The sequence below is a fragment of the Plecotus auritus genome (assembly GCF_963455305.1).
Source record: "Plecotus auritus genome assembly, chromosome: 9".
NCBI lineage: Eukaryota > Metazoa > Chordata > Mammalia > Chiroptera > Vespertilionidae > Plecotus > Plecotus auritus.
Genome location: NC_137783.1, coordinates 99,937,618 through 99,963,346, shown reverse-complemented (window position 1 = coordinate 99,963,346; position 25,729 = coordinate 99,937,618). Strand labels below are relative to the sequence as shown.

Genomic DNA, 25,729 nt, shown 5'->3' with positions numbered 1-25,729 from the left:
TTCGATTCTGATCAAGGGCATGTACCTTGGTTGCGGGTATGTCCCCAGTGGGGAGTGTGCAGGAGGCAGCTGATCGATGTTCTCTCTCATCAATGTTTCTGACTCTCCATCCCTCTCCCTTCCTCTCTGTAAAAAAATCAATAAAATATATTTAATAAATAAACAAGTAAAAAGTAAAGCCTCTAATAAAATAGCCAAAACTGCCCACTTAGAGGAAATAATGTCTAGTGTTGCAATAAATACTGGAGAAATATTAGCCTAGCAGAATTTCTTTAGCCTTGCTAGGGAATTTAGATTTTAGGATCCCTAACATAAAGTATTTCATTTAAAATAAGAAGTCAGATTAATTTTACAATACATTTAAGTCATAATAATTTATTTTAAGGATTTTTACAAAATACTTTATGAAAATTATACATATATAGGAAATGCAGTATAATTTAACAATTTACATTCTAATTAAAACATTGTTGCAAAGCATGTCTGTGACCACTATCGTGCTTCTTTCATATAGTAGAGTTATAAGAAAAACAGAATGTTATATATGCAAGGTTTTTGTTTTATATATATTCTATTACAAAATACAGGCTTGAGAACTAGCTTAGGAGAAAATTAAGCCAAAAACTGAATTCCACTTATGGCCAGAGGGTGGCACCAAAGCACATTCGAGACTGTTTGAACACTGGGAAAGGGAAAGCAGTTTCTCAAGACAGAAAGTACATGCAGTAAACTCAGTCTCGCCCTAATATGGAATTCCATATTTTATAGAGATTACAGAGTAAATAGTTTTCTTATGGTCAAATTCTTTGTCATCACTGATATTCTTCCCCACTCCCCCCAGGAGTATCTCTGTCACTGTTTTCCACAACCTACGTATTTGCAGTTGCTGAAAGGAATTTCAATGGTCAAGAGGCAGGCTTTGCTAACTGTAGCACAAGACTGGTGTGAAGCACATGATGGAAAACTACAAAACTTCTCCTGTTAACACCCCACATTTAATAATTTTTTTGGGGAGGCAGCTTCTTCTTTGAAGCAACAGGTTGGATTTTCCTAGCTTTCTCCAATATCTTCTTTAATGTTGGAGTCACAAGTACGTTATACATTTTGTTTTATTTAAATATCGTGGGCCTATAACCAAAGAGGCACATGCAGGTTGACTTTAAAATGAGTGTCGTCAGATAGGAGGTGCGGATCTTTGTCCACATGGTCAGATTTTCAAGATCAGATTCCACCTGGTTAGTAGTTTTCAGTGGAGGAGCCAATGGACTTTGGGCTCATTTGGAAATCTTGGCAATCAACAGCATTCTGAGAGGCAGGGTTGCTTCAATCCAAGTGTTGGGGGAATTTACCATCTTTTCCCAGAGAGCAACTTCCTCTGAAGTGGAGTCCATCCAGTCCACTTCAGTATCATAACTTTTACCTGAAAAAAAGCTTTGCATTAAAAGAGGGAGTGGGAGGGAACTTGTTATTCTTTTTTAAAAATATATTTTTTATTGATTTCACAGAGGAAGGGTGAGGTAGAGAGAGAGAGAAACATCAATGATGAGAGAAAATCATTGATTGGCTTCCTCCTGCACGCTCCCCACTGGGAATCAGGCCTGCAACCCGGCCATGTGTGCTGACGGGGGGTGGGGGGGAAAGGGGCCGGGGGGGGGGGCAGTGAACCAAGACCTCCTTTTTCATGGGCTCAACAACTGCCAGCCGGGCAGTCATTCTTTAATTATAAGCACCAATGGAAGTCAGCTAGGAAGCGTTTTAACGTCACTAGGAGGGCAGATCTGGGACTCACTATAAGAAAGCACTGTTGAACCATCTGAGATGAGTACTCTATTCCCAGAGTAATGGTTTCTCTTCTCAGTCATCTAAAAGCTAGATGACAACTGTCACAGGCATGGGGGAGTGGTAGGAAGGATTCTCACCTTGGGTTAGAAGTGACAGTAGATAATCTCTGAGGAAGCGTGACTACAGCTTTAGTGTTGAGCAGACTCAATTTGAATCTCGGCTCTGCCACTTACTCTGTTACTTAATTTCTTAGAATGCCAGCTGTTCTGGAGATAACATTAGTAACTACTCATCAAATTGCTGTTAGGATGAAGTGAAATAACGCAAATAAAGCACTCAGCACAGTGACCAGTGCTCCGTAAACGTTAGTTACTATTATTATTCAAAGCACTTTTAGCTAGGAAGGGCCATATGTGTTTTTTTTTCAGGAAAGAGTAGTGACAAGAGCTCTTCTGTTCCCCCCACAATAAGTTAAGCTCTGTGTGGTGAGATACTGCGCCCTGTTAATCTTCATATCCAGAGCCCGCAGCACACAGCTGGCACTCCTTCACTCACTCATTGCATTACCCTTATCAGAAATATCTGTTTGCATTAGGAAGGAGCAAAGCAACAAATCTCTAGCGTCTCCAGAAACATTTGGCTCACAGATTAAAAATGTAACACATATTACCGGTTCCAAAGCCGATCCGAAGACCTCCCAAAAACTGGTTGGTTAATTTGTAATGGTCCCAGACGGTAAGCTCCACGCAGGCTTCCGTCAGATCTTCAGGCCTGAACCCATCGTACACCATGGTGTGGTTGAAGACAGGGTTGGTGGTCTTCCCCACAGCTCTTGTCCTCTGGCGACTTTTCCGACTTGTATCTGGCAGGATGATACTACCAATGGAAACATGATTGTGAGAGCATTTTAATGAGATAGTGGACGTTTGTGCTTTCCATGCACTTCAACATAGCTAGCTACTAGTGGAAGGAAGGGAAGGGGCGAGTGTACAGAAACAGCACTGATGGTGGGAGCCGTCATGCAGGAAAGACGGCGCATTCGAGCGGACAAGACTTGCCTTGAACCCTGACTCTGCCACTCACTGGCTGTGTATTGCAGGGAAAGTTAGTTAACCTTTCAGACACTTGCTTCCTCATCTGTAAGATGGGAGTGGTAACGCCTACTTCATAAGGTGAGTATTAAAATTACATATTGAGCAAACGACTTAGCTCAGTTCCTGCATTTAGTAAGTGCTTACTATGTAGCAATTATTTGAGGATTCCTTTAAAATTTGGAAGCACAGTCTATTCCTGATTATCTGTGATAGCCTAAGGCAGTGGTCGGCAAACTCATTAGTCAACAGAGCCAAATATCAACAGTACAACGATCGAAATTTCTTTTGAGAGCCAAATTTTTTAAACTTAAACTTCTAACGCCACTTCTTCAAAACAGACTCGCCCAGGCCGTGGTATTTTGTGGAAGAGCCACACTCAAGGGGCCAAAGAGCCGCATGTGGCTCACAAGCCGCAGTTTGCCGACCACGGGCCTAAGGAATTAGTCTTGTACAGAATTGAAAAAGAAGAGAAACCTGCCCCATTTGTTAGATTTGATTTTGGAAATAAATTATATATTTGTAATCATTTACACTTAATTTGTGGTAATAGCTGAATTAACTTTTAATCTATCATGCCCCCGGTAAGGGCAACAAGGTCTGAGACTAGTCTCAAAATAGGAAACTGACTGGAGTTGAAAAATTTTACCAGCTGACATCTATGAAGAATGTGTTGCCTTTTTGTTTTGTTGATGGTTTCTTTTGGTGTGTAGAAGCTTTTCTGGTTTGATGTAGTCCCATTCATTTACTTTTGCTTTTATTTCCCTTGCCTTTGGGGTCAAGTTCACAAAATCCCCTCTGAGACCAAGGTCCATGAGTTTAGTACTCATGTTTTCTTGGATGTATTTTATTATTTTAGTCTCATATTCAGGTCTTTAATCCATTTTCAGTTAATTTTTGTGTATGGTGTCATATCCCTATGTTCATTGCAGCATTGTCCACAATAACCAAGACATGGAAACAATCCGTGTCCTTTGATGAATGATTGGGTAAAGAAGATCTGATACTATTTATACAATGAAATGCAACTCAGCCATGAAAAAGAAAAAAAGATGAACTATTGCCATTTACGACAACATGGATGGACCTTGAGTGTATCATATTAAGTAAAATAAGTCAGGTGGGCCTGGCTGGCATGGCTCAATGGTTGAGCACTGACCTATGAACCAAGAGGTCTTGGTTTGATTCCCAGTCAGAGCACATGCCCAGGTTGTGGCATCAATCCCCAGTGTGGGATATGCAGGAGGCAGGCAATCAATGATTCTTTCTTATTGATATTTCTATCTCTCTCTCCCCCTTCATCTCTGAAACCAATAAAAACATAAAAAAAATAATTCAGATGGGAAAGAATAAGAACCATACAATTTCACCCATATATGGGATATAAAACAGAAAGCAACATACAAACAAGCAAAACAAAATCATAGTCACAGGCAATAGTATGGTTGTTTTCAGAGGGGAAGGCAGGTGGAGGGGGAGGATGAAGAGGGTAAAGGGGGTCAAATATATGGTGACAGAAGGAGAATAGATTTTGGGTGGGGAGCACGTAATGCATTATACAGATGATGTATTATAGAACTGTACACCTGAAACTTATATAATGTTATTAACTGTTACCCCAATAAATTTAATTTTAAAAAGAACATCTAGAGGGAAAATCACAGATAATGTAATATAAAATTAAATAGCTACAACTGGACTTCTGGTAGAATCTATCTAGATAAAATTAGTCAGAGGGAGTTAGGATGTCACATTAATATCTGTTTAGCTACTATTTAGATACCAGGCATTTATATGTATAACAAAGAAAAAGGTTTGCCACTTAAGAACCAAAATTGTCTTAAATTCTTACGAGCTATTAGTACAGCTCTGCTTAGCAAATACTTTTCCAGATATTTGTGGCCTGATGCCAAAGGCCTTTTGAAAATGGGTCACAGAATAGGTGCTTCTCTAAGGAGCCAAGGGGTGTGACAACCCACTGTTAGAAACTGCATGAAGTCTTTAGTACTGAATATTGTTCTCACCAGTAGATGGGCCTCCTAGAAGACATTACATATCTGAGTGTGTGGTCTCTGGTTTCATTTTTACATATGTCCTCTTATCTTTATGATTTTAAAACTATATGTAGCCTTGGGGGAGGGGGTTCATGTCACAGATTCCCCTAGTTCATGGGGTCACTGTCTCAAGTTATTTCATTTAAACTATGAATGATGAGTTTCAGCATCATAGATATAGAGAACTAAATCAACCGGCAAAGGCCAGACTACTGTAGAACTGCGAAGGCAGACTTATCAATGCTGTTACCATTTTACAAAAGAATTCAGATGGCTGCCCCTTAGCATTGGTAGATCAAGGCATTCCTTCACCCAGATGTGTACTTCTCCAGTTGTAGGAAGCTTTTTACCTATATTAGAAAAAAGAGAGAAAATAAAATGTTAGTGCTATCCCTCTCTTGGCAATACTGCATTTAAAGATGCCAATCTAAAAATGGATTAGCACACATCTTAGCTATTGTAAATAATGCTGCTATGGACACAGGGGTGCATATATTCTTTCTGATTGGTGTTGCTGGATTCTTAAGAAATCAGAAAGAATATATGCATTCCTATGATCATAGCAGCGTTATTTACAATAGCTTAGATCTGGAAATAGCCCAAGTGCCCATCAGTAGATGAGTGGCTAAAAAAAGTTGAGGTACATTTACACAATGGAATACTATTCAGCTAAAAAAGAAGGCGCTCTGACCCTCTGCGACAGCATGGATGGTTATGCTAAGCGAAATGATCCAGAGAAAGACCAGTATCACATGATCTCACTTATATGTGGAATCTAATGAACAAAATAAACTGACAGACAAAATAGGTCCAGACACACGGATGCATGGAACAGAATGACAGATCTCAGAGGAGAAAGAGGTGGAGGGGATGGGAAGAGTTAACCAAAGAACATATATGCATAACCCATGGACACAGACAATAGTGTGGGGAAGGCCTGGAGGGGCATAGGGGCTGGGTGAAGGAGGTCAAGGAAGGGAAAAATGGGGGACCTCTGTAATACTGTCAATAATACATAAGTAAAAAAATAATAAAAATAAAAAATAATGCTAGCTAGTATTTGATGATATGATCCTAATAGTTTAAATCTATACATTCCTTTTTAAAAAATATTTTTATTGATTGCAGACAGGAAAGGAGAGGAAGAGAAAGATAGAAACATCAATGATGAGAGAGAATCACTGATCGGCTGCCTCCTGCACACCCCCTACTGGGGATCGAGTCTGCAACCTGGGCATGTGCCCTTGACCAGAATCGAACCAGGGACCCTTCAGTCCGCAGGCGGATGCTCTATCTACTGAGCCAAACCAGCCAGGGCTATACATTCTTAATTATATATTTTATAGTCTGGCTGTACTGAGCTCAGACAGCTCTATGAAAATAATTTATATTTATTCCAAGTACAGAGTATTACATCATTCTTGTCGGGTTTTGCTGGCTCCACAGGATCAGTTATAGATATCAAGCATGTGAGTCATCCACTTATACTTACATTCAAAATATCTCAGTAAAATGCACATACCTTTCAAACACTGATACCAATGTCAATTGGTGCCGACATATTAAACATATTACTGTAAAGCAACCAGAACAGGTACTAGCTAAGAGAGAGTCATTCTTTTTGTTAAAAGTAGAGTGTAAAAAGTTAAACATTTGCCCTAGCTGGTTTGGCTCAGTGGATAGAGTGTCGGCCTGCGGACTGAAGGGTCTCAGGTTTGGTTCCGGTAAAGGGCACATGCCCGGGTTGTGGGCTCAATCCCCAGTAGGGGGTGTGCAGGAGGCAGCCGATCAATGATTCTCTCTCATCATTGATGTTTGTATCTCTCCCTCTCCCTTCCTCTCTGAAATCAATAAAAAAATGTATTTTAAAAAGTTAAACATTTTATAAGACTATTATATAGATACACATAAAAGTGAATTATTATGGAGAGGGGATTACTGAGAAGTTGGTTTAGTCTGAAGTTGTCTGGGTTGGGTGCACCTGGTCAGAGGAATACTATCACATTTTTCTGGATGACTTAACCTATTTAGTCAACCAACCAGGCATCTATTATGTGGTCAGCCCTATTATAAAGAATGGCATTGCATATACAAGGAATACAAGAAAGACTAACTCAATAAAAACTATAAAAATGTACTAAGGAATGAAATGCCAAGTTATTACTGTAATGTTCTAGGAGATAATGTGATCAGTGAGGGGGAATATAGTCAGGAAAGTCTATATGGGGGAAATAGGACTTCATCTAAGACTTAGATAGGTTGAAGAGAAGGTTAGCCAACACAGAGAAGAGAGACTACATAGTAAAAACTCAGGGAAGGTGGAGCCCATCAGAACACACAGTCCCCCAGCTCCCACCACCAAGAAATGGTAGTGGAGAAAATGCGAAATGAGATTGGTACAATTTCTATGCATGTTGACCATAAATGATAGGATACAAATTATACATGAAAGAATCTGCCCTTTAGAAAGATCCAGAAGGAACAAGATGGTGGTTTGGCAGCCATTTGACCTAAAGATATGTTTGCTTTCCCTCCAATTCTTTTTTCTTTTTATTTAACTGAATTAGAATGCCTTTCTTTAGCTCAGTCACTGCCCTCACCATCCATTATGTCTTTCATCCCACTAGCTTCATTGCCTGGTTACTGAAAGCGTTTGTGTGTGCAATCCCCATTTCAGCCATAGTATTCATACAGATTTTTTTTTTCATTTTCCTCATTTTTTTTTGGACTTTTGAATTTCTTTATTGATTAAGGTATCACATATTTGTCCTCATCTCCCCATTCCCATCCCAAACCCCTCCCCACGCATGCCCCCACCCCCTGTTGTCTGTGACCACTGGTTAGGCTTATATGCATGCATACAAGTCCTTTGGTTGGTCTCTCCCCTTACCCCCACCCTCCCCTACCTTCCCTCTGAGGTTTGACAGTCTGATCGATGCTTCCCTGTCTCCGGGTCTGTTTTTGTTCATCAGTTTATGTTGTTCATTATATTCATACAGATTTTTAAGGAGAATAGGGGAACTTGCTTGAGAAATGAAAGGGGGGCTGGCATTCATTTCCTGCCTATCTCTTGCTTCTTAAAGGGGCTGCAGACTTGAGGCCCTAACATCAAGTATTAATAATCTTCAGGAAAGATTACAATGAGTAATTCAGGAAAAAGCTTCCTCTCCTGATGACCTTGAGAATGGAAGACCAATGAGCTCTAATTTCTTAGGGGTTCATATGAATTTTTCCAATTCCCACTTGTGAAAAAAGAACACATTCAGGTTCCATTCTTATCACAACACTGTCAATAGGTCCAAATTCTGAATACAGAAAAGGTCAGACACATAGTGCAGATACAAACTTTTGGGAGAGTGAGGAGCAAGTTAAAATAAAGACTGAAAAACTAGACTGGAAAAAAAAAAGAGAGAGAAACAGAAACTAGAATGGTGGTTACCAGGATGGGGGTGGGGGGAAGAGGGGATAAGGTTTTGTAGTTCAATAAGGTGAACCCTGAGAAGGAAAAAATAGACACCTACTAAAAAGGGCTTCTGGTGGCAATTTGGGCTCCAATAAAAAACAGAGCCTAGCCTTGCCAAAACCGGTTTGGCTCAGTGGATAGAGCGTCAGCCTGTGGACTGAGGGGTCCCGGGTTCGATTCCGGTCAAGGGCATGTACCTTGGTTGCGGGCACATCCCCAGTGGGGGGTGTGCAGGAGGCAACTGATCGATGTCTCTCTCTCATCGATGTTTCTAGCTCTCTATCCCTCTCCCTTCCTCTCTGTGAAATATCAATAAAATATATTTAAAAAAAAACAAAAAAAAAACAAAAAAAACAGAGCCTAGCCAAAGGGCCTCTCACACAAACTGCACTTCATGGAGAAGCCTCTGTGCTAAACCACCTGCCTCTGCACTAAATTGCCTGCCTGCCATCTGAGCCAGCCCTTAAAAAGATTGCCTAGAATCTTATTTCAATCAATAGGTAGAGGGTATCCCCCCATACAACCACAGCTGTGCAATTCCAGCCAATTGGAGTGGCTCTATTCCAACCATTCAGGACAGTGCCTTTTGGACCAATCAAACTATGAGGATTTGGAGTCCTCATTTGCATGAGGACAGACCAATCAGGGAACAGGGATGGGGACTTCTGTCCATATAAGCCAGCTTCCCTCTGGCTCAGGGAGCACCTTTCTCTTTCCACAAAAGAATGAAGACTATGCCTCCTTGGCTTAGCTCAAACACGGGAGGCCCCAGAGTTTTTCTACTGCTGTCCTGCCATACTGTATCACAATTGACTCTGTTTTTTTTTTTTTTTTGTTTTGTTTTTAAATATATTTTATTGATTTTTTACAGAGAGGAAGGAAGAGGGATAGATAGTCAGAAACATCGATGAGAGAGAAACATCGATCAGCTGCCTCTTGCACACCCCCTACTGGGGATGTGCCCGCAACCAAGTTACATGCCCTTGACCGGAATCGAACCCGGGACCTCCCAGTCCGCAGGCCGACGCTCTATCCACTGAGCCAAACCGGTTTTGGCGACTCTGTTTTGTAGTGAATAAAATTTCCTTCTTTACTGCACCCCAAATTGGGGATTCCTGTGGCGTTGAAGTGGCGCAAAGACCAACAGTTGACAGTGGATATGGAGTTTCAGATACATACAAGATGAAAACATTCTGGAGATTTGCTTCACAACAATGTGAATCTACTTAACACTACTAATGTCACACTAAAAAATGGTTAAGATGGCACATTTTATGTGTTTTTATCACAATAAAATATGAGAATTTTCTAGTTTACAACTGTGAGTTGACTTATTTGGTCTATACGATTACTAAGTTAATAAATCTATTTAGGGCTTCACCTTTGAAAATAGCATAGAACCCAAAGAAACCCTGGGAGTGTGGGGGATGAGGAAAGGGCATAAATCTGGACAGAAAATCATTACATACCAGGAATTGGCTCTGGGACGTACTGGAGAGCTAATTTCATTTTACCTCTGTTTTCTGCTTCAAGGGCAACTGGTGCTGTCTGAAAAAAAGAAGGAATGTCAGCAGATGTAAGACACAAACTATTTACTCTGTTTGTTGGTACTCTGTTATAGGACCTTATCTTCCCCATTTCTGGAACAATGTATCACTCCTGAGTGCCCTGGATTAAAATTTCCCTCCCCATCAGAGCTAGACTATTGTTTTTATATCTGGGAGAGTTCTACTGTGCATCTTGGAAAACTTTGTAGGGTACCCAGAACACGTTTCAAGGCCATTAGTTTCAGAGATAGTGGAGAAATCAGAATGGCTTTCTTGGAGATGTCTAAAGTGTTGTGGGATGCCTTGGTTTTTATGAAAACACATAGATTTTGTTAATCATTCATCCAGCACATAAAACAACTTATTTGTATTCTCTTTCTCTGAAGGAATAAGAAGAGTGTGGGAAGGTGGGTGTGGGGAGAAAGCCAAATATTACATTTTCAAAGTTGCATTAACCTATTTTAGACCAAATGAGTAGATGTCTGTAAGAATAACAAAGACTCGACAATAATTTTAAAATATATATCTATTATTTTCAAGTATATGAGAAATAGTTTTACTTTCAAAATCTTGTCCTTTGGAGCCTTATTTCCAAAACATGGCTATTCATCAGAAACATAAGATAAGTTAGTTAAAAATGAATGCTTTTGACATCTTCTGAGGAATTCAGATCCAGCAAGTCTTGGGTAGGGCTAGAAATAAGTGCTTCATGTGATTTTGATGTAATATTTAGGAAGCATTTCTTAAAATAAACTTTTCTTATGTGGATACTAACTAATGATTTGTATGAATTGTGTATATGTATCAACTCCAGCTATGATGAACTAGTTGGGATAACATCAACCCGCATACTGAGAACAATAAAAAAATCAATTATAAACTCTACTTGAAGGTACTAAAGAATTATTAAGATAAGACGCAAATGGATAAGATATTGGAGCCTGACATTTTTCTCTACTTTCCACTTTGAGGCATTAGCTGGTTTTTAAGTAGAGAATAAAAAGCCTAGCAGAAAGAGACTAAGAAGCTAAGAAGGGCTTTCGGTAGTCTCAAAGGGCTGGGGAGACAAAAATTGAAATCCATGGCCGGCTAAGGAGGAATGGCCTCTGATAATGTCACATAACTCTGATTAATATATTTATAAAGATAATGATAAGATGGAAAATTTTAGCAGAGAAGAGGCAGTTATAAAAAAGAATCAAATGAAAATAGAAACCTGAAAAATACTATAATTGAGAACTTGTAGATGGGTATCACAGATTAGACATAGCAGATAAGAAAATTATTGAACTATAAGATAGGTTAGCAAGAAATAGCCAACCTGAAGCATACATGGGGGAAGGAGGGGGAAAGAAAATATAGAAGAGAGAATAAGAGACATATGAGACAGAGTGGAAAGAGAAAATGATCCCAAACGATGGATAAGTATCCTGAATGAAAATTCAACTTTATAGGACCTTTCTCCTACACACCAGGCCTCAAAACAACCAACCAACCAACCAACCAATCCAAAAGTGCTGAACTTACCTTCCGCTTCAGAGGGTACCACTTCAATTGTTTATTCTGTTTGTTGTCCCAGTCCCAAGTTTCCAAATCAAGTTCCACTTCCCCAAGAAAACTATTGCGTTTAAATGTATCCCGATGCCATACAGACAGGTTCAGCTTCTGTGTCTTTAAGATTTGCTTTTCGATTTTATACTGCAGTTCAAAGAAGGAAATTAAAGGGGTGAATGATATTACTTTATGCCAAAGTTATGACATAGAGATGAAGAGAAAAGTCATCTGTGCAGATCAGATTTTCTCATCTGTTAGGTTTCAAGTCTTAAGAATACTGCAAAGTCATCTTATTTTAAGTGTCTTGTTTCAAAGAGCTAAAATCCATCTTTCACAAAAGTTGATTTTCTTTGCCCCTTTGGAAAAAGCAAAGCATGGCTCAAATATCATAGCTGGTAATAGCTCCTTAGAAACAAAAGCCAATTATTCAATTTTTTACTGGATGTTTTTATTTCTAACTAGGTATAACATAAATCAAACTCATTCTAAAAATGAAGTTTAATCAATGGTCTGTTTTCTACCTAAGGACAAGGTATATTTTAAAAATATTTTACTTTTTAGAGCAGTTTTAGATTCTCAGCAAAACTGAGTGAAAAGTAGAGAGTTCCCATAACCCACCTATCTCTATATACACACAACTTCTCCCACTTGATATCCTACAAAGATAAGGAGTTTCTCAAGAAAAGATAGACTTGTTTTTTCCTGCTTCATATGGTCCAGTGAAAAATATTTGGCATCCTAAAACTTTTTCATCTAAAATGACAGTCAATCCTTGATTATATGTAATCATGGAAGGGATAATAGTACTTTTAATCTAAAAATAATCTCTATTTGGCTTTATGATGTACTACTTGAATGCCCACTTGTTATTCTCTGAGTTTACTATTTAAATTATCTGGCTTTTCCTGAGTATAGGGCTGAAGTAGCTGACCTAGAAATAGCTAGGGGACTGAGGTATATCATAGTCAAATTGTAATTAAAAACTTGCTACAGAAAACTCACCCATGGATGACTGAGAATTAATTTAACTCTACTTTTCTCAGAGGATAACCAAATAGTTGGACAGAATTTTCAGAAGGAGGGTACTTCTATTTGTAGTTTTACATTTTCTATTACTCATGACTAAGATAGCATGATGCAGTTTGGTGGGGGGAGGGGGGAGAATATGGTATTTGAGCCAGGTATACTTTCCATTCTTATGCCCATCCATCTATCCTTCCAATAAACATTTGAGTACCTTTTTCAGACACTGTACTAGTAGTCAACATTTATTAAGTGTTTAATGTATACACATCTCATCCTGTATATAAACTCTTTTAACATTTACAACTACTGTGGTAGGTAAGTAGGTAGGTACTATATTACCTCCCTTTTGCAGGTGTGAAGTGCAGGCAGGCTAAGTCATTTACCCAAGGGCACATAGTTTATAAACAACATAGAGTTGGTCCCTGCCCTCGGGGAACTTACAATTTACTGGGAAAGCAGACAAACCAGTAAAGTGCTGAGAGTTAATATAGCCTACTGTAAAACAAGAAAACAAGGCAGCAGACAGCAGGGGAGTCTGAGGGGTATGGGCAGCCGCTCATAGGAAGAGGCATTTAAGGCTGTGGGAGGTAGTTAGAGATAGAATGTGGGGAAGAATACTCCAGCCTAAGCAAACACAGAGTCCCAGCAGTGTGAGAAAATGTAGTTCTTCCAAAGAACAGAAAGGAATCAGGGTATCCTGAACAAAGACTATGACCGTGAAGAGATGAGGCGGGAGCTCAGGTTGTGAAGGGACTGGTGTGCAGGGTAAGGATGGAGTTGACCCTAAGGGTAAAGGGAATCCTAAAAGCTCTTAAGCAGAGAAATACCACGATCAGAATTATGCTTTTTAGATCATTTTGGTTGCAATGCTCAACTTCATCAGTTGCGTATCCTTGAGCAAGTTACTTTATTTCTCTAAGCTTCATTTGCCGCATCTTATGAGATACAGATAATAATACCCGCCCAGCAGGGTACATAGGGAGTGAATGAGATAATGCGTACAACATTCATGGCATATCATCTCATACAAAGCGGTTTCTCAGAAAATGTTGATTCTTTCCTTCTCCTCTCTGGGCAACTGACTTCATCTGTAGAGATACTACTTAAGAAGATATGGCTAGATAAACATATAGGTCACCATTTAGGATTTTCCCAATCTAGAGTTCATAGATACCCGCAGTATCTCGTTATACACAGGATTCAAAGTTTTCTTCACAACAAATGTTTTCTTCTTGCCCATTTTGCCCTTGTCTGGTAACAGGTAAGTCTTTACATATCTAAAAGGAGAAATGAACAGACAAGAAGGTCAGAGAAAATTAAAAGTGATATTTCCACCTCTGCTTTTAAAAATGCATTGGAAATTGACAGAAATAAGTCTTTCATAATGAGAAAAGCAAATGTTCCACCAACACCTTTATACTAAAAGTTTAAAGCTATTTTAGTGGAATTGGTCATGAATTCCTTTCTTTTGGCCTTACGTCAGAGCGGGGAGGGGAGTCCTACAGACCTCTAACAGTGCTTAATTCCACTGGCTTCCTTTCTATTAAGAAAGGCTTTGGTGCTTGCAGAATTATTATTATTATTTTGTTAATCTTCGCCCAAGGATATTTTTCCACTGTTTTTTAGAGAGCGTAGAAGAGAGAGGGAAAGACAGAGAAAAACATCAATGTGAAAGAAACACATCAACTGGTTCGTTGCCTCCTGTACAAGCTCGGCCAGGGCACAGGACAGGGAGGAGCCTGCAACCAAGGTATGTGCCCTTGACCCAAATCAAACCCAGGACCCTTTCAGTCCACAGGCCGATGCTCTATCCACTGAGCCAAACTGTCTAGGGCATTGTGGAATTATTTTTAAAAGTTTTTGTGACTGTTTTTTGAAATAAAATTAATCTTAGCATGCACCTATTCAAGCCATATTCAATGTGGAAAAAAAAAAAGGATGTTGGGCTCAGTTGTTTTTGTAACAAAAGGAAAAAAGATTGGGCTTATGCTAGCAAAATAATTATGAATCAGACTTCTGCATAGGGATGAGTGGGGAATACCATTCCACTTTTGCAAATAAACTGAAATGCAATTAAATCTATGATCTAAAGATGAATTGGTAATCCCCCCTACAGTGCTTCTGCAGGATATAATTTCAATATGGAAACTACCTCATTTGAGAATCTTAACTGATTCTGCACCACTGAACATTAGGAAGTATACCCCACATGTTCCTAATTTTGGAGGCAGTTTTGAGAGTGCCGTGGAAAGAGACCAAGGTTCCAGCCCTCATTCCTCATTTTGCCACTGACTGTCTGAATTTACATAGACAGGCTGCTTATCTTCTCTTGCCCTTGTTTCTTTATTGGTCGAAAGAAGGACCTGGACAAGATGACCTCAAAAGTTCCTCCCAACCTGAAACATTTTGGGCTTCTCTGACATTTCTGCAATTTCATAAGTTTGGCATGTGAATATATGAAGTAAATAAGACAGCATTCCCCCTGCCACCACTTCTTTCAAACATTGCTTTTCACAGAGTCTTACACATCCCCTCCCTTCAATTCCATTCTTTCCTTCATGATTTCTACAAGATTCACTAGGAGAAAATAGTAATGTCAAATGTACTTACGGGTCTGAACGTTGTTTTCTAATGTCTGCGGCGGCTAAGTCTTTACACTGGGCCACAAAGATATGCAGCTCCTTCAAAGAGTCCACATACTCAACTGCGAACTGGATACTTCCTTTCACCTCCAGATTGCCAAAGTCTCCACTGTAAACGCTCATCACACTGCCGCTCACCTGAGAGCATTGGAAACATGCAGGGTTTGTCTCTATCTCATGCTTGAACTCAACACAGGGATCATGGCTATAATTCTTGCTTGCCATTATTTCACGAGTTTGCATATAAAAGCAGCTAATTTGATATGGCATAAAGACCTGCCAACACAGATAACCTGACGTGATATACACGACATAACTAGTGTTTTTAAAAAAATTGCCTCTACGAGACATAGGTGAGAAGTGAAATGCAAAGTTCCATAGATGCTGCTGGCTCCTTTCGCAGCAGGGTGATTTTAGGGTAAGGGGTTTCCAGAGTTCCATTTTTAGGCATGCTTAGTATTTAAAATGTTAAAGAAAGGGGATGTGAGAAACCCCAGGCACACAAATCACAGTGACACGTTGCTCTATCAAATTTCCAAGGCACTAAGAAGGAATTTTGCTATGTTACCCATCCGCTGAATCCAGGAAAATGCTTACTGAGCCATACGCTTTTAGAGGTCAGGAAGGGTAGAAAATGGATGATTGATGAAGGGAGTTTAAAGCCTTCCAAGACCATGTATTAGATTGTTGTCAGCAGAAATTCAACTTAAATAGGTTCTAAAAAAGCAGTCTGAGAAATGTGAGGCTATTAAGTATTTAATCACAGGTTTATCATTTGTTTAGCATAGCTGGCAAGATATGTGCATGTGCATGTATATGTATATCAGGGAAATATCTGGATTAGTGTATGCAGATATATTTACATATATATATATTTCTACACACATGCTACATGCACACAGAACTACCTCACTTTATGAAAGAAGTTCTTTGTGAAACAACCACACTTAGGGAGCTTTGCTTTGAAAACCCTGTTCAGAATCCTTTTATAAGGCAAAGAACCACCTCTCCTATTCTTTTATGTGAATCCGTACTTTTACCCAACAGGCTTCCTAAAAAAAGGGAGATACAATTCTATGTCTGCCAATGGTATATAAAAGTGTATCTGATACAAGCAGACTTGATCATAGTTACCCATTTTGCACAGAAAAATTCAGTGGTTCATTTTGTTGGTAATCTAGGTTTATTTTTATAGTCCTTACCTTCAAAAAACCATATTGATTTGTAATGGATATGAACCTTTATGCTTAAAAAAAAAAAAGAAAAGAAAAGAAAATGGAGAATTTAGCTAGCCAGCAGCTAATGGTGGGTGAGAGAAAAAGCTCATGCCCTTGGAATCTGAGAAACACAACAGGAGGCCATTGTACAGTAGCAGGAGCGTGGCAGAGCGAGTTCGCAGAAGTGGCGAGATATTAACACGGAGCCTTTGTTTACATACAGAAGACAAGGACGTCATGCCAGAGGAGCTGCTAAGATTGGTTAGAGAGCTTGGGCTCTTCTTGTGCCTGCTGAGGTGGTAACTGCTTTCTGACGCTGTGTCTGTTTCTCTGTCATCACTCTACAAAACATCATATAATATATACACAGTTTAAATTCAGAATGAGTCCAGATCAGAATCTCTGTTTAGACAAAGGTAATATCTTGGTATCGCATTGATCTATGACATTTCTCAAGGTCCAGGGACACTAGTGCTAATTGCCAGGGAATGGGATTCAGGGTGGGCGGGCTGCCTTGGACCTCACCTAAGAAGGAGAGCAGAGCTTAGCTACAAAATAACAGTGATTTTTCTTTTTTCACCTACAAGGGGCCCTGAGGTGCATCAGAAGACAGTACTACTGTGAGCTGCTCGCTGCTCTCTCAATATAACATACTTATGTTTCTTTAAGAACTTTACTGATATATATGAGAAATTAACTTTACTCAGACAATAAAAGCTCTAAGTTTTACTGTCAAGACATAAAATGTCATGCTTAATTCCTCTCATTATTAACATAAACTTAACTTCCCTAAAAATCAAACTAGGACAAATAAATGCTAGTCTTCTCTGTTTCAACAAAAAGTGAGTATTTTAAAAATCTGAAGTCACCTCTCATGTATTTCAATAGTGATACTGTGCTTATCTTTTTGCTGCGCTAGGGAAGTATATTAAATTATGCATTCTACCCACATTAAATTTTTAACACATTTAATGTGTGCCGGGGGGGAATAACACACTTAATGTGGGAGGGGGTGAATAACAACACGATACTTATTATATATGTATATATGTCCCAGGAAATATTTACTTGGGTCAAGAAAGAAAAATGGCAATAATAAATTTTATTATATTTAGGTCTAAAGTGTATTAGATGGTAGTTTTTTAAAAATTCATGATTCAGAATGATCTCCTTTGGGGGTTAGAGAGTTTGTGGGGCAGTTCAGTGGCTTCTGGGATTAGAGCAGCACCTTTATGGAGTAGTTAGTTCATGCTGACATATTCCAGGGCCATGCAATTATGTATTAAATAGTGCTGATTAAGAAAGGAATTAAAAAAACACACAAAACTTATGACTTATATGGATGAGGAAAAAAAAACCTCAAAGATCAAACAAAAATCCAAACCTTTACAATGTCTCTGTTGTCACACTCTCCTCCCACATGCTTACAGTCCATTTCCCTCTATTACAGCATGTACGACATTTGATCTAGTATATCAGATCATTAGTGAATTATTGGAAGGATGGGACCCTGTCTTGTTGACCTGGACCACGAATTTTCACATAGTTGGCACTCAACACATATCATTGATGCTAAGCCTCAAAGGGACCGTGGACAAAGGAGCAAGGCCTGATTTCATCTCCACTTCCTATAACATTCCGTCCAACCCCATGTCCTTTGAAAGGTAAAATGATACAGCTTAACTTGGCATGTCCGATGCACACTCAAATGATTTGGACTCTTTTGTGTGGAGCCGAGGAACAGGTTAAAACTAAAGGAAGGACAAAAATAAAAAAACCAGGAACTGGTATTATTTGCCTCTCAAGTTATTATATGATTAACTCATATGACCAATCAAGACCAGGAACTTCATGAGGTGTCTACCGTTGGCTTCCAGCCAATGAACTAGGTTAAAAAAATGAGTGGTTCTTCCCAAAGTAAGTGTAATGTGGGCTCTGAAAAATATTCAAGACTGACTGACTGTAGATACAGCTCATCTAAGACCCAAGACTGGTGCCCACAAAGTGGGGAGGCAAGGTGTAATGTACTAGTTAGTATGTGTTATCCAGAGCTTTGCTCACATTCTGTCTATGAATAAAATGCATGAGGATGAAGCTTTATATTTCTCCATCAAAAATCAGACCCAAACTGCTGATAGTAATAGCTAACATGTATTGGGTACTCACCATGTGTCAGGCACGGTGCTGTGAGCTTTCCTCACACTATATCACTGACTTCTCGCAACTTAATGAGGGAGGTACTAAGAAACTAGATTCAGGGAAGTTAAGGAACTTGTCCATAATCACACAGCAAATTAGCAGCATAGCCAGGACTGGGAATGTCTGACTCCAAACCTCTGACTCTGAATTACCTGGCTACAAGAACTTTAAGTCTTAATTAAGTCAAAGGACCTGAGTTACAGTTCTACTTTTTAGTAGCTGTTGGATTTTGAGAAAGTTGCTTAACCTCTCTGAGGCTCCCTCTTCTTTTATAAAATGGAGAAAATAGTACCACATTTAGTTAGTGAGAGTTAGGTAACAGAATCAATATCAAATGCCTGGCACTTCCTAGGTACTCAATGAGTAGTAGATAATAGAATAGTCATGTTAGTAGTTAATAGCATGGGAGTCAGATCTGGGCTCCAGCCCTGGTTCAACACCTTTCTAGCTGAGTGAGGTTACTTCACCTCTCTTAGTCTGTTTCCCCATCTGAATATCTGGGGATAATGATATTGCCCACCTTCTAGGGTTGTTGGAGGATTAATAAGATAATGTATATAGATATCCTTAAAGTTCACTCTGTCATTTTTTACTTTACTATTTTAACAAATGTTTTCAAGTGAGTCATGCAACCAAGATTAAGTTTTCACAAAACAACTGTACTCTAAACTACAAAGGAGTTGTTAGTCCATGCTAACATATTTCTGCCTAGATTCCTTATTTTGTACCCACTCTGAAACAAAAGTCACATTCCCAAATCTATGCAATTTGACTTCACTACCAAAAGGAGTTACTGTTTGAATCAAATGAGACATGCCTTGCCTTTTTCCAGGATCAACAACACTACCTCTATTGATATGAAAGGCAAGGGTCAGTCCTGCTGACCTCCAGTCCCTGCCATGGCTGAATACACACACACCAATCTTGGCAGAACAAATCCACTTATTTGGTTCCATTTTTCTGAAGGTACAAAAGATAAACTTGCCTCATCTTGGAGAAATGCTGGAACAGACTTGCTCATCCTTTTGAGTTTGTCGGGGTGGGAAAACTGATTATCAGGCTGTGAAGGCACTGTGGAAACTAAACAGCAGCATTTCTGTTCAAAATTATCTTTACAATTGTCAGACAAACACAGGCATAGGTTGAAAACACACTTTTCTTCCATCAGTGAACAGAGATGTTTCTGTAAAAAGGTTAAAGGCACCGTACTTCACATGCACAGGACCATACGGTAAGCAGCATGCAGTTTTCATAAATTAATTATATAGAAAAAAGAGCAAGGAGTTAAACCAAGTAGAAAATAAAAAGTAATTGAAAAACAAATAGTTTTTCTTGAACCTGGAGCTGGATTTGAATTATATTAAAACATGCTGTCAATGAGAATTGGTTTTAACTTATTTTTTCACATCAGTTTTGAATCCCACAATCTATAATTTAGTGGTTCATCTCCTTGAGATATTTATATTTTTAACATGCTTCAGGCTAAAAAAACTATTTCATCAGACAGCAAGGATCTTTGTACACAACTCAGTCATAAACGTGTCCTGGACGTTGAGTGTCTAAGACAGTGGTTCTCAACCTTTCTAATGATGCGACCCTTTAATACAGTTCCCTCATGTTGTGGTGACCCCCAACCATAAAATTATTTTCGTTGCTACTTCATAACTGTAATTTTGCTACTGTTAATGAATCGTAATGTAAATATCTGAGTTTTCCGATGGTCTTAGACTCTACAGCAGCGGTTCTCAACCTGTGGGTCGCAGCCCACAGGTTGAGAACCGCTAGCAGGGTCACCTAAGACCATCGGAAAACACAGATATTTACATTACGATTCATAACAGTAGCAAAATTACAGTTATGAAGTAGCAACGAAAATAATTTTATGGTTGGGGGTCACCACAACATAAGGAACTGTATTAAAGGGTCGCAGCATTAGAAAGGTTGAGAACCACTGGTCTAAGAGAAGGTTTGTTTGTTTTTTAGCGAGTGTGGAGAGTACCATGAAAGATCATTACAATTTCAAAACTAATTACTCTCTGAAGATAGCAATTATTTTTTTATAATTTTTTACTTTTCAATTATAGTTGATGTAAGTTTCAAGTATACAACCCAGTAAATAGACATTTATATAATTTTTGAATTACCCTAACAAATCTAGTATGCATCTGATACCATAGTTATTATAATATTATTCACTATATTCCCTATGCAGTACTTTGCATCCCTGTGACTATTCTGTAACAACCAATTTGCACTTCTTAATCTCTTCACCTTTTTCACCCAATCCCCCATTTCCCCTCCTCTCTGGCAACCGTCAAAATATTCTCTGTATCTATGAGTCTGTTTCTAATCTGCTCGTTTGTTTATTTTGTTTTTTTAGATTCCACATATTAGATACCTGTCAATTCAAAGAATTTTCAATAGAGATACCCAAGGCCAAGTTTGAATGATTCAAGTTAGGATATTCTAAGAATTTAATATAAAAATGTAGAATACAGTTTCTTTCTGATATAGTAAACATATGTATGGAAGTCACAATAGGATGACAAATTCTATTCTTAATTTGTGTAACTCTAGTTAGAAAGCTATTTTTTTCCTTTGTCTAAGAATCACAATGTTGAAGCTATTTTTGTGGTGAATTTAGAGCTTTTATATTTGAATGAGTTCACATTTTTCAAGATACTTCGAACAGTGCCTGGCACATAGTAGGCCCTATACAAGATTTGATAAACAAATAAATATTATCTGAAAGAGATTCTTTAAGTTAACTTTACAATGTGATACAAATATATTGACTTTATCATTGAAAGCTATACTAGGAAAGTGAATAAAAATCAACTTATAGTTCTATACATAACTCAAAAGGCTCAAATTCAGCTCTAAGCATTAGCTAAATTTATTTTTAGTTAAATGAAATCTAATTGAAGGAAAATGAAAACTAAACTACACATATTAAATATTTGCTTATTCACATAGTAGTTCTCACCTAGCCTTAGGCTTACAAATGTATCAAAAAAACATTTGTGGTATATCACAAGATGATAACCACTTTAATCACTTCCCATTAAGCAATAATGTGTATGTGTGTCTATTCGGTGACTATCACATAAGCAGTGTAAGATTAGGTCCCAGGAGGGCAGAGGAGAGCCCAAAGACTATGCAAAACCTTTTTATCACAACACTGCTCCCTATTATTTTCAAAGTATATATCCACTACTCAAACATACTCACATTTATTGGTCTTTAGTTATTTATGTTTTGATCATATATTTCATTTTTTTCAGGAAATCATTTTTAAAAATTTTTTTAAGTTTTTCAAATTAAAGTTGACATTCAATATTATATTATTTTTAGGTGTACAGATCATATATTTCATTTTGTCTTGTGTGGTAAGAATACATTCTTCACTAGAAAAAAAATTGGAAAATATCATAAAAAAGAGAGAATTGGCCTGGCTCGTGTGACTCAGTGGTTGAGTGTTGAGCTATGAACCAGGAGGTCACAGTTGGATTCCTGGTCATGGCACATGCCCAGGTTGCAGGCTCAATCCCAAGTGTGGGGTGTGCAGGAGGCAGCCAGTCAATGGTTCTCTCTCATCATTGATGTTTCTATCTCTCTCCCCCTCTCCCTTCCTCTCTGATATCAATAAAAATATTTTTTTAAATAATTTTTTTAAATAGAGAGAGACTTGATCCAGAATTTACCCCATGATTAGCCTATTTGCCTTAACCAATAACCAAGCTCATCAGGAGGCCACAAATGAAGATGTAGATACATTGGTTATATAGCTATACCTATATATACATCTACATCTATATAGCTGTGTATAGATACATCTCTATACTTTGTTTTCACTCCTCAGGCTAAATGTTGAACAAAACAGCAAAATGAAATCAGATGCTGTTTTCAGTATCTGCCAGTTCAAAAGCATCAGGAAAAGTCTCTTTACCTGCCACCCCTGAAGGACAGAGGTCTGGTTTCCTCTGCAGCAGCCAGACAGAGACTAACACCAAGGACAAGAGCCTGGACTGCCTTTTCCCCTGGGTGGTTCTTAAGAATTTGTCAGACCGTGTGCTAAAGCTCAGCACCTTCACCTCCGGCAGGAGGACCTCGTGAGCAAAGTTTCAGATTTCAGACAAGATGTCACTGCCTTCTAGCATTGGCACTTTGTTCCTCTAATGGCTCTTTCATTTAAGCTGCTCTTCTCATGAGGACTTAGGAGCACATCCAAAGAATGCTGGGAAACTGTTATTAAAAATCCCCTGGACACCTGGGGGCAGGCATGTGTATCATCTTCAGACTTCCAGTGCCTACAATCATGACACTGACAAACTGGGGAGCTAAGGAGACACAAATGCATATCCATATGCTTTGCTAGGCCCACAAACACCTTTCAATTATAGTCACAGTTAAAATGTTCAGCAATCTTAAGATTGAATGGAAAAGAGTGAAGAATCATAATCTTTGCTTGGTGGTGAATATTAATTAGCTGATGACATTAACCACTACAACTGAACATTTATTTCTTAAGATTCAGATGTTCAGGTGGAGAGAAACAAGATGGTAGAGTGTTTTTCAATCGGGAGGATATCTTGGCTACAGAGGCCTCCCCTGAGAAGAAAGGGATCCCAGTCCCACACCAGACTCCCAGCCCAGGGTTCCAGAGCTGGGAAGAGAAGTCCCCATAACTCTGGGCTGTGAAAATCAGCAGGGATTGTGCCTGACTGACATGGAGGCAGCTGGACACCCAGCAGTTCCTCTTAAAGGGCCAGCACACAGACTTACATGGTCCCGCTTCCTCTGAGTTCCAGTGCCAGGGGTATCGGGGCAGGAACTCGGGGGCAGCTTTCTCCCAGACAGAGGTGCTATCAGGGGTCATTGTTCCTATGCTGACACCTCCCTCATTGGAGAGCTGACCTGTAGCCATATCTAAGTTTCCAGCATCATGGCCCACACTGTTTGCAGCCCTCAATGCTCACTCCACCCTGCTGATTTCCTAAGACCCCACTCAATTTGCAGCCCCACCCAAGCTGTTTTCAGCTTCTTTTCCATATGAATGGCCTGTCCTGGCTTAGGCTTCAGTCTTTTCTAAAATCTCTCAAATAAGCAGCAGCAGGCATTAGCATGCCCCAAACCTATCAATAAGAAGCCAAAGACCCTGCACTAGCACCAGCCTGCCTTGCTTCACAGCTGGGCTTTGTCTGGGCATGTCTAAGCCAAATACAAATAGCAGGCATCTGCAGATCTCTCTGTAGCTCCTACTGGGTGGCCCCAGGCAGTGGCTGACTTTGCAACTTCCGGAAGACTTCAGAGCCAGTGCACCCTGTGGACAGCTTCAGGCCATACCAGATTACAGCTCTACATATCCACAAGCAACTTGGCTTGGAGGTCAAGTACTCCCAGTGACACCAATAGCAATCAAGGCTCAACTACAACAAGAGTGCACACAGCCCACACAGGGGTGCACCTAGAGTGCCTAGCTCAGGTGACTGGGGAGGCTGAGCCACTGGAAGAAATGGAAGCAAGGAAACTACTGGATACAGAGTTCAAAACAATGGTTATAAGCTTGCTCAAGGATCTTAATGAGAGCTTCAAGGGACTTAGTGAGACTTTCAAGGATCTTAGGGAGAATTTCAAAGATATGAAAAAAGACCAGTCAGAATAAGCACACATTAACTGAAATAAAGAATAATTTACAGGGATTCAACAGTAGATGATTCCGAGAATTAAATCAACAATTTGGACTATGAGGAAGCAAAAAACCCTCAATCAGAAGAGCAAAAAAATCCAAAAATATGAAGATAGTGTAAGGAGCCTCTGGAACAACTTCAAGTGTACCAACATTTGCATTATGGCGATGTCAGAAGGAGAAGGGAGAGAGTAAGATATTGAAGACCTATTTGAAGAAATAATGACAGAAAACTTCCCCTACCTAATGAAAGAAATAGACTTACAAGTCCAGAAAGCACAGAGAGTCCCAGAGAAACACAAAGAAGCCCATACTAACACACATCATAATCAAAATGCCAAGGGTTGGAGAAACCAAGATGGCGGCATAGGTAAGCACCTAAACTGCTGCCCCGCACAACAATTTCAAAACTACAACTAAAAGACAGAACAGACACCATCCAGAACCACAGGAAAGCTGGCTGAGTGGAAATTCTACAACTAGAAGGAAAGAGGAAAGCTCATGGAGAAGGAGCGGCAAAGGGCTGAGGTACGGAGACACGTGCGCGCAGAGAGGAAGGGCGGCGGAGAGCCTGGCTGGTTTTCTCTGGCAAGAGGGGGAAGGAAGCACCCGACTGCACTGTACCCCAGTTCCGACTGCACTGAACCTCAGTTCCGGGCGAAACCCCGTGGACCCAGGCTCATACAGGGGGAGTTTGTACTGTCAGGTAGAGAGAAAGGCACACGGAGACTCGGAGACTCAGAAACTCAGGGGAGCTGCGGTGGCAGGGGTCTGGAGGTGTGAGTACACACAAAGACTGACTGTGGAGGTTACCACAGGCTATCCCTAGCGCAGCCTTGGGCAAACTACGGCCCGCAAGCCGGATCCGGCTGTTCTATCCGGTTCTCTTGCTCTCCCCTCCGCTCCTTTACTTTGAATTTATATTAGTTCACACAAACACTCCATCCATGCTTTTGTTCCGGCCCTCCGGTCCAGTTTAAGAACCCATTGTGGCCCTCGAGTCAAAAAGTTTGCCCACCCCTGCCCTAGCGGAAGGGAGTCGGAAGCTCCTGACTGCATTGAACCCCAGTTCCAACTGCACTGAACCGCAGTTCCAGGCGGGTGAGCCCCTGGGGACCCATGCTCTTACAGGGAGAATCTGGACTGTAAGGCGGAAACTCGGGAACCGCGTAAGGCAGAGGTCTGGAGACTCGCGCGCAAGGGCAGGGCTGACGGGAAGCCAAGACTGTCTGCTCCGTCCTGAGACTCCACCCCATCCAAGCTGAGCACAGAGGCTTTTGCAATCTGGCAAGGCTAATCCTATAAGGCTGTCTCCAGCACCGAAAATCTCCCAGTGTAGACACAGCTGATCCTCACAGCCAACTGGCCTGGAGGTCAATTCCTCCCAGTGATACCAACAACAATCAAGACTTAACTACAACGAGGCTGTACACACAGTCCACAAAGGGGTGCACCAAGAGTGTCC

General features: G+C 39.8%; 1 protein-coding gene across 9 annotated transcripts in view; it reads right to left on the bottom strand.

The window, feature by feature from the left end:
- Positions 1-350: 350 nt before the first annotated feature.
- Positions 351-25,729, bottom strand: part of SYTL2 (synaptotagmin like 2) — a gene marked incomplete at its 5' end in the record, with an annotated part of 70,674 nt that continues 45,295 nt past the window's right edge. For 7 of the 9 annotated variants that reach the window (XM_080641733.1, XM_080641741.1, XM_080641736.1 and 4 more), the window contains 9 exons: positions 351-1,420; positions 2,453-2,658; positions 5,178-5,277; positions 9,860-9,938; positions 11,465-11,635; positions 13,692-13,794; positions 15,128-15,297; positions 16,598-16,717; positions 19,561-19,655. In XM_080641733.1, the coding sequence (XP_080497859.1) occupies positions 1,275-1,420; positions 2,453-2,658; positions 5,178-5,277; positions 9,860-9,938; positions 11,465-11,635; positions 13,692-13,794; positions 15,128-15,297; positions 16,598-16,717; positions 19,561-19,655 (1,190 nt within the window). In that variant the 3' untranslated portion in view covers positions 351-1,274. Of the gene's footprint in view, positions 1,421-2,452; positions 2,659-5,177; positions 5,278-9,859; positions 9,939-11,464; positions 11,636-13,691; positions 13,795-15,127; positions 15,298-16,597; positions 16,718-19,560; positions 19,759-25,729 lie in introns of all 9 variants that reach the window. The other 2 variants (XM_080641738.1, XM_080641740.1) reach the window with 2 other exon arrangements.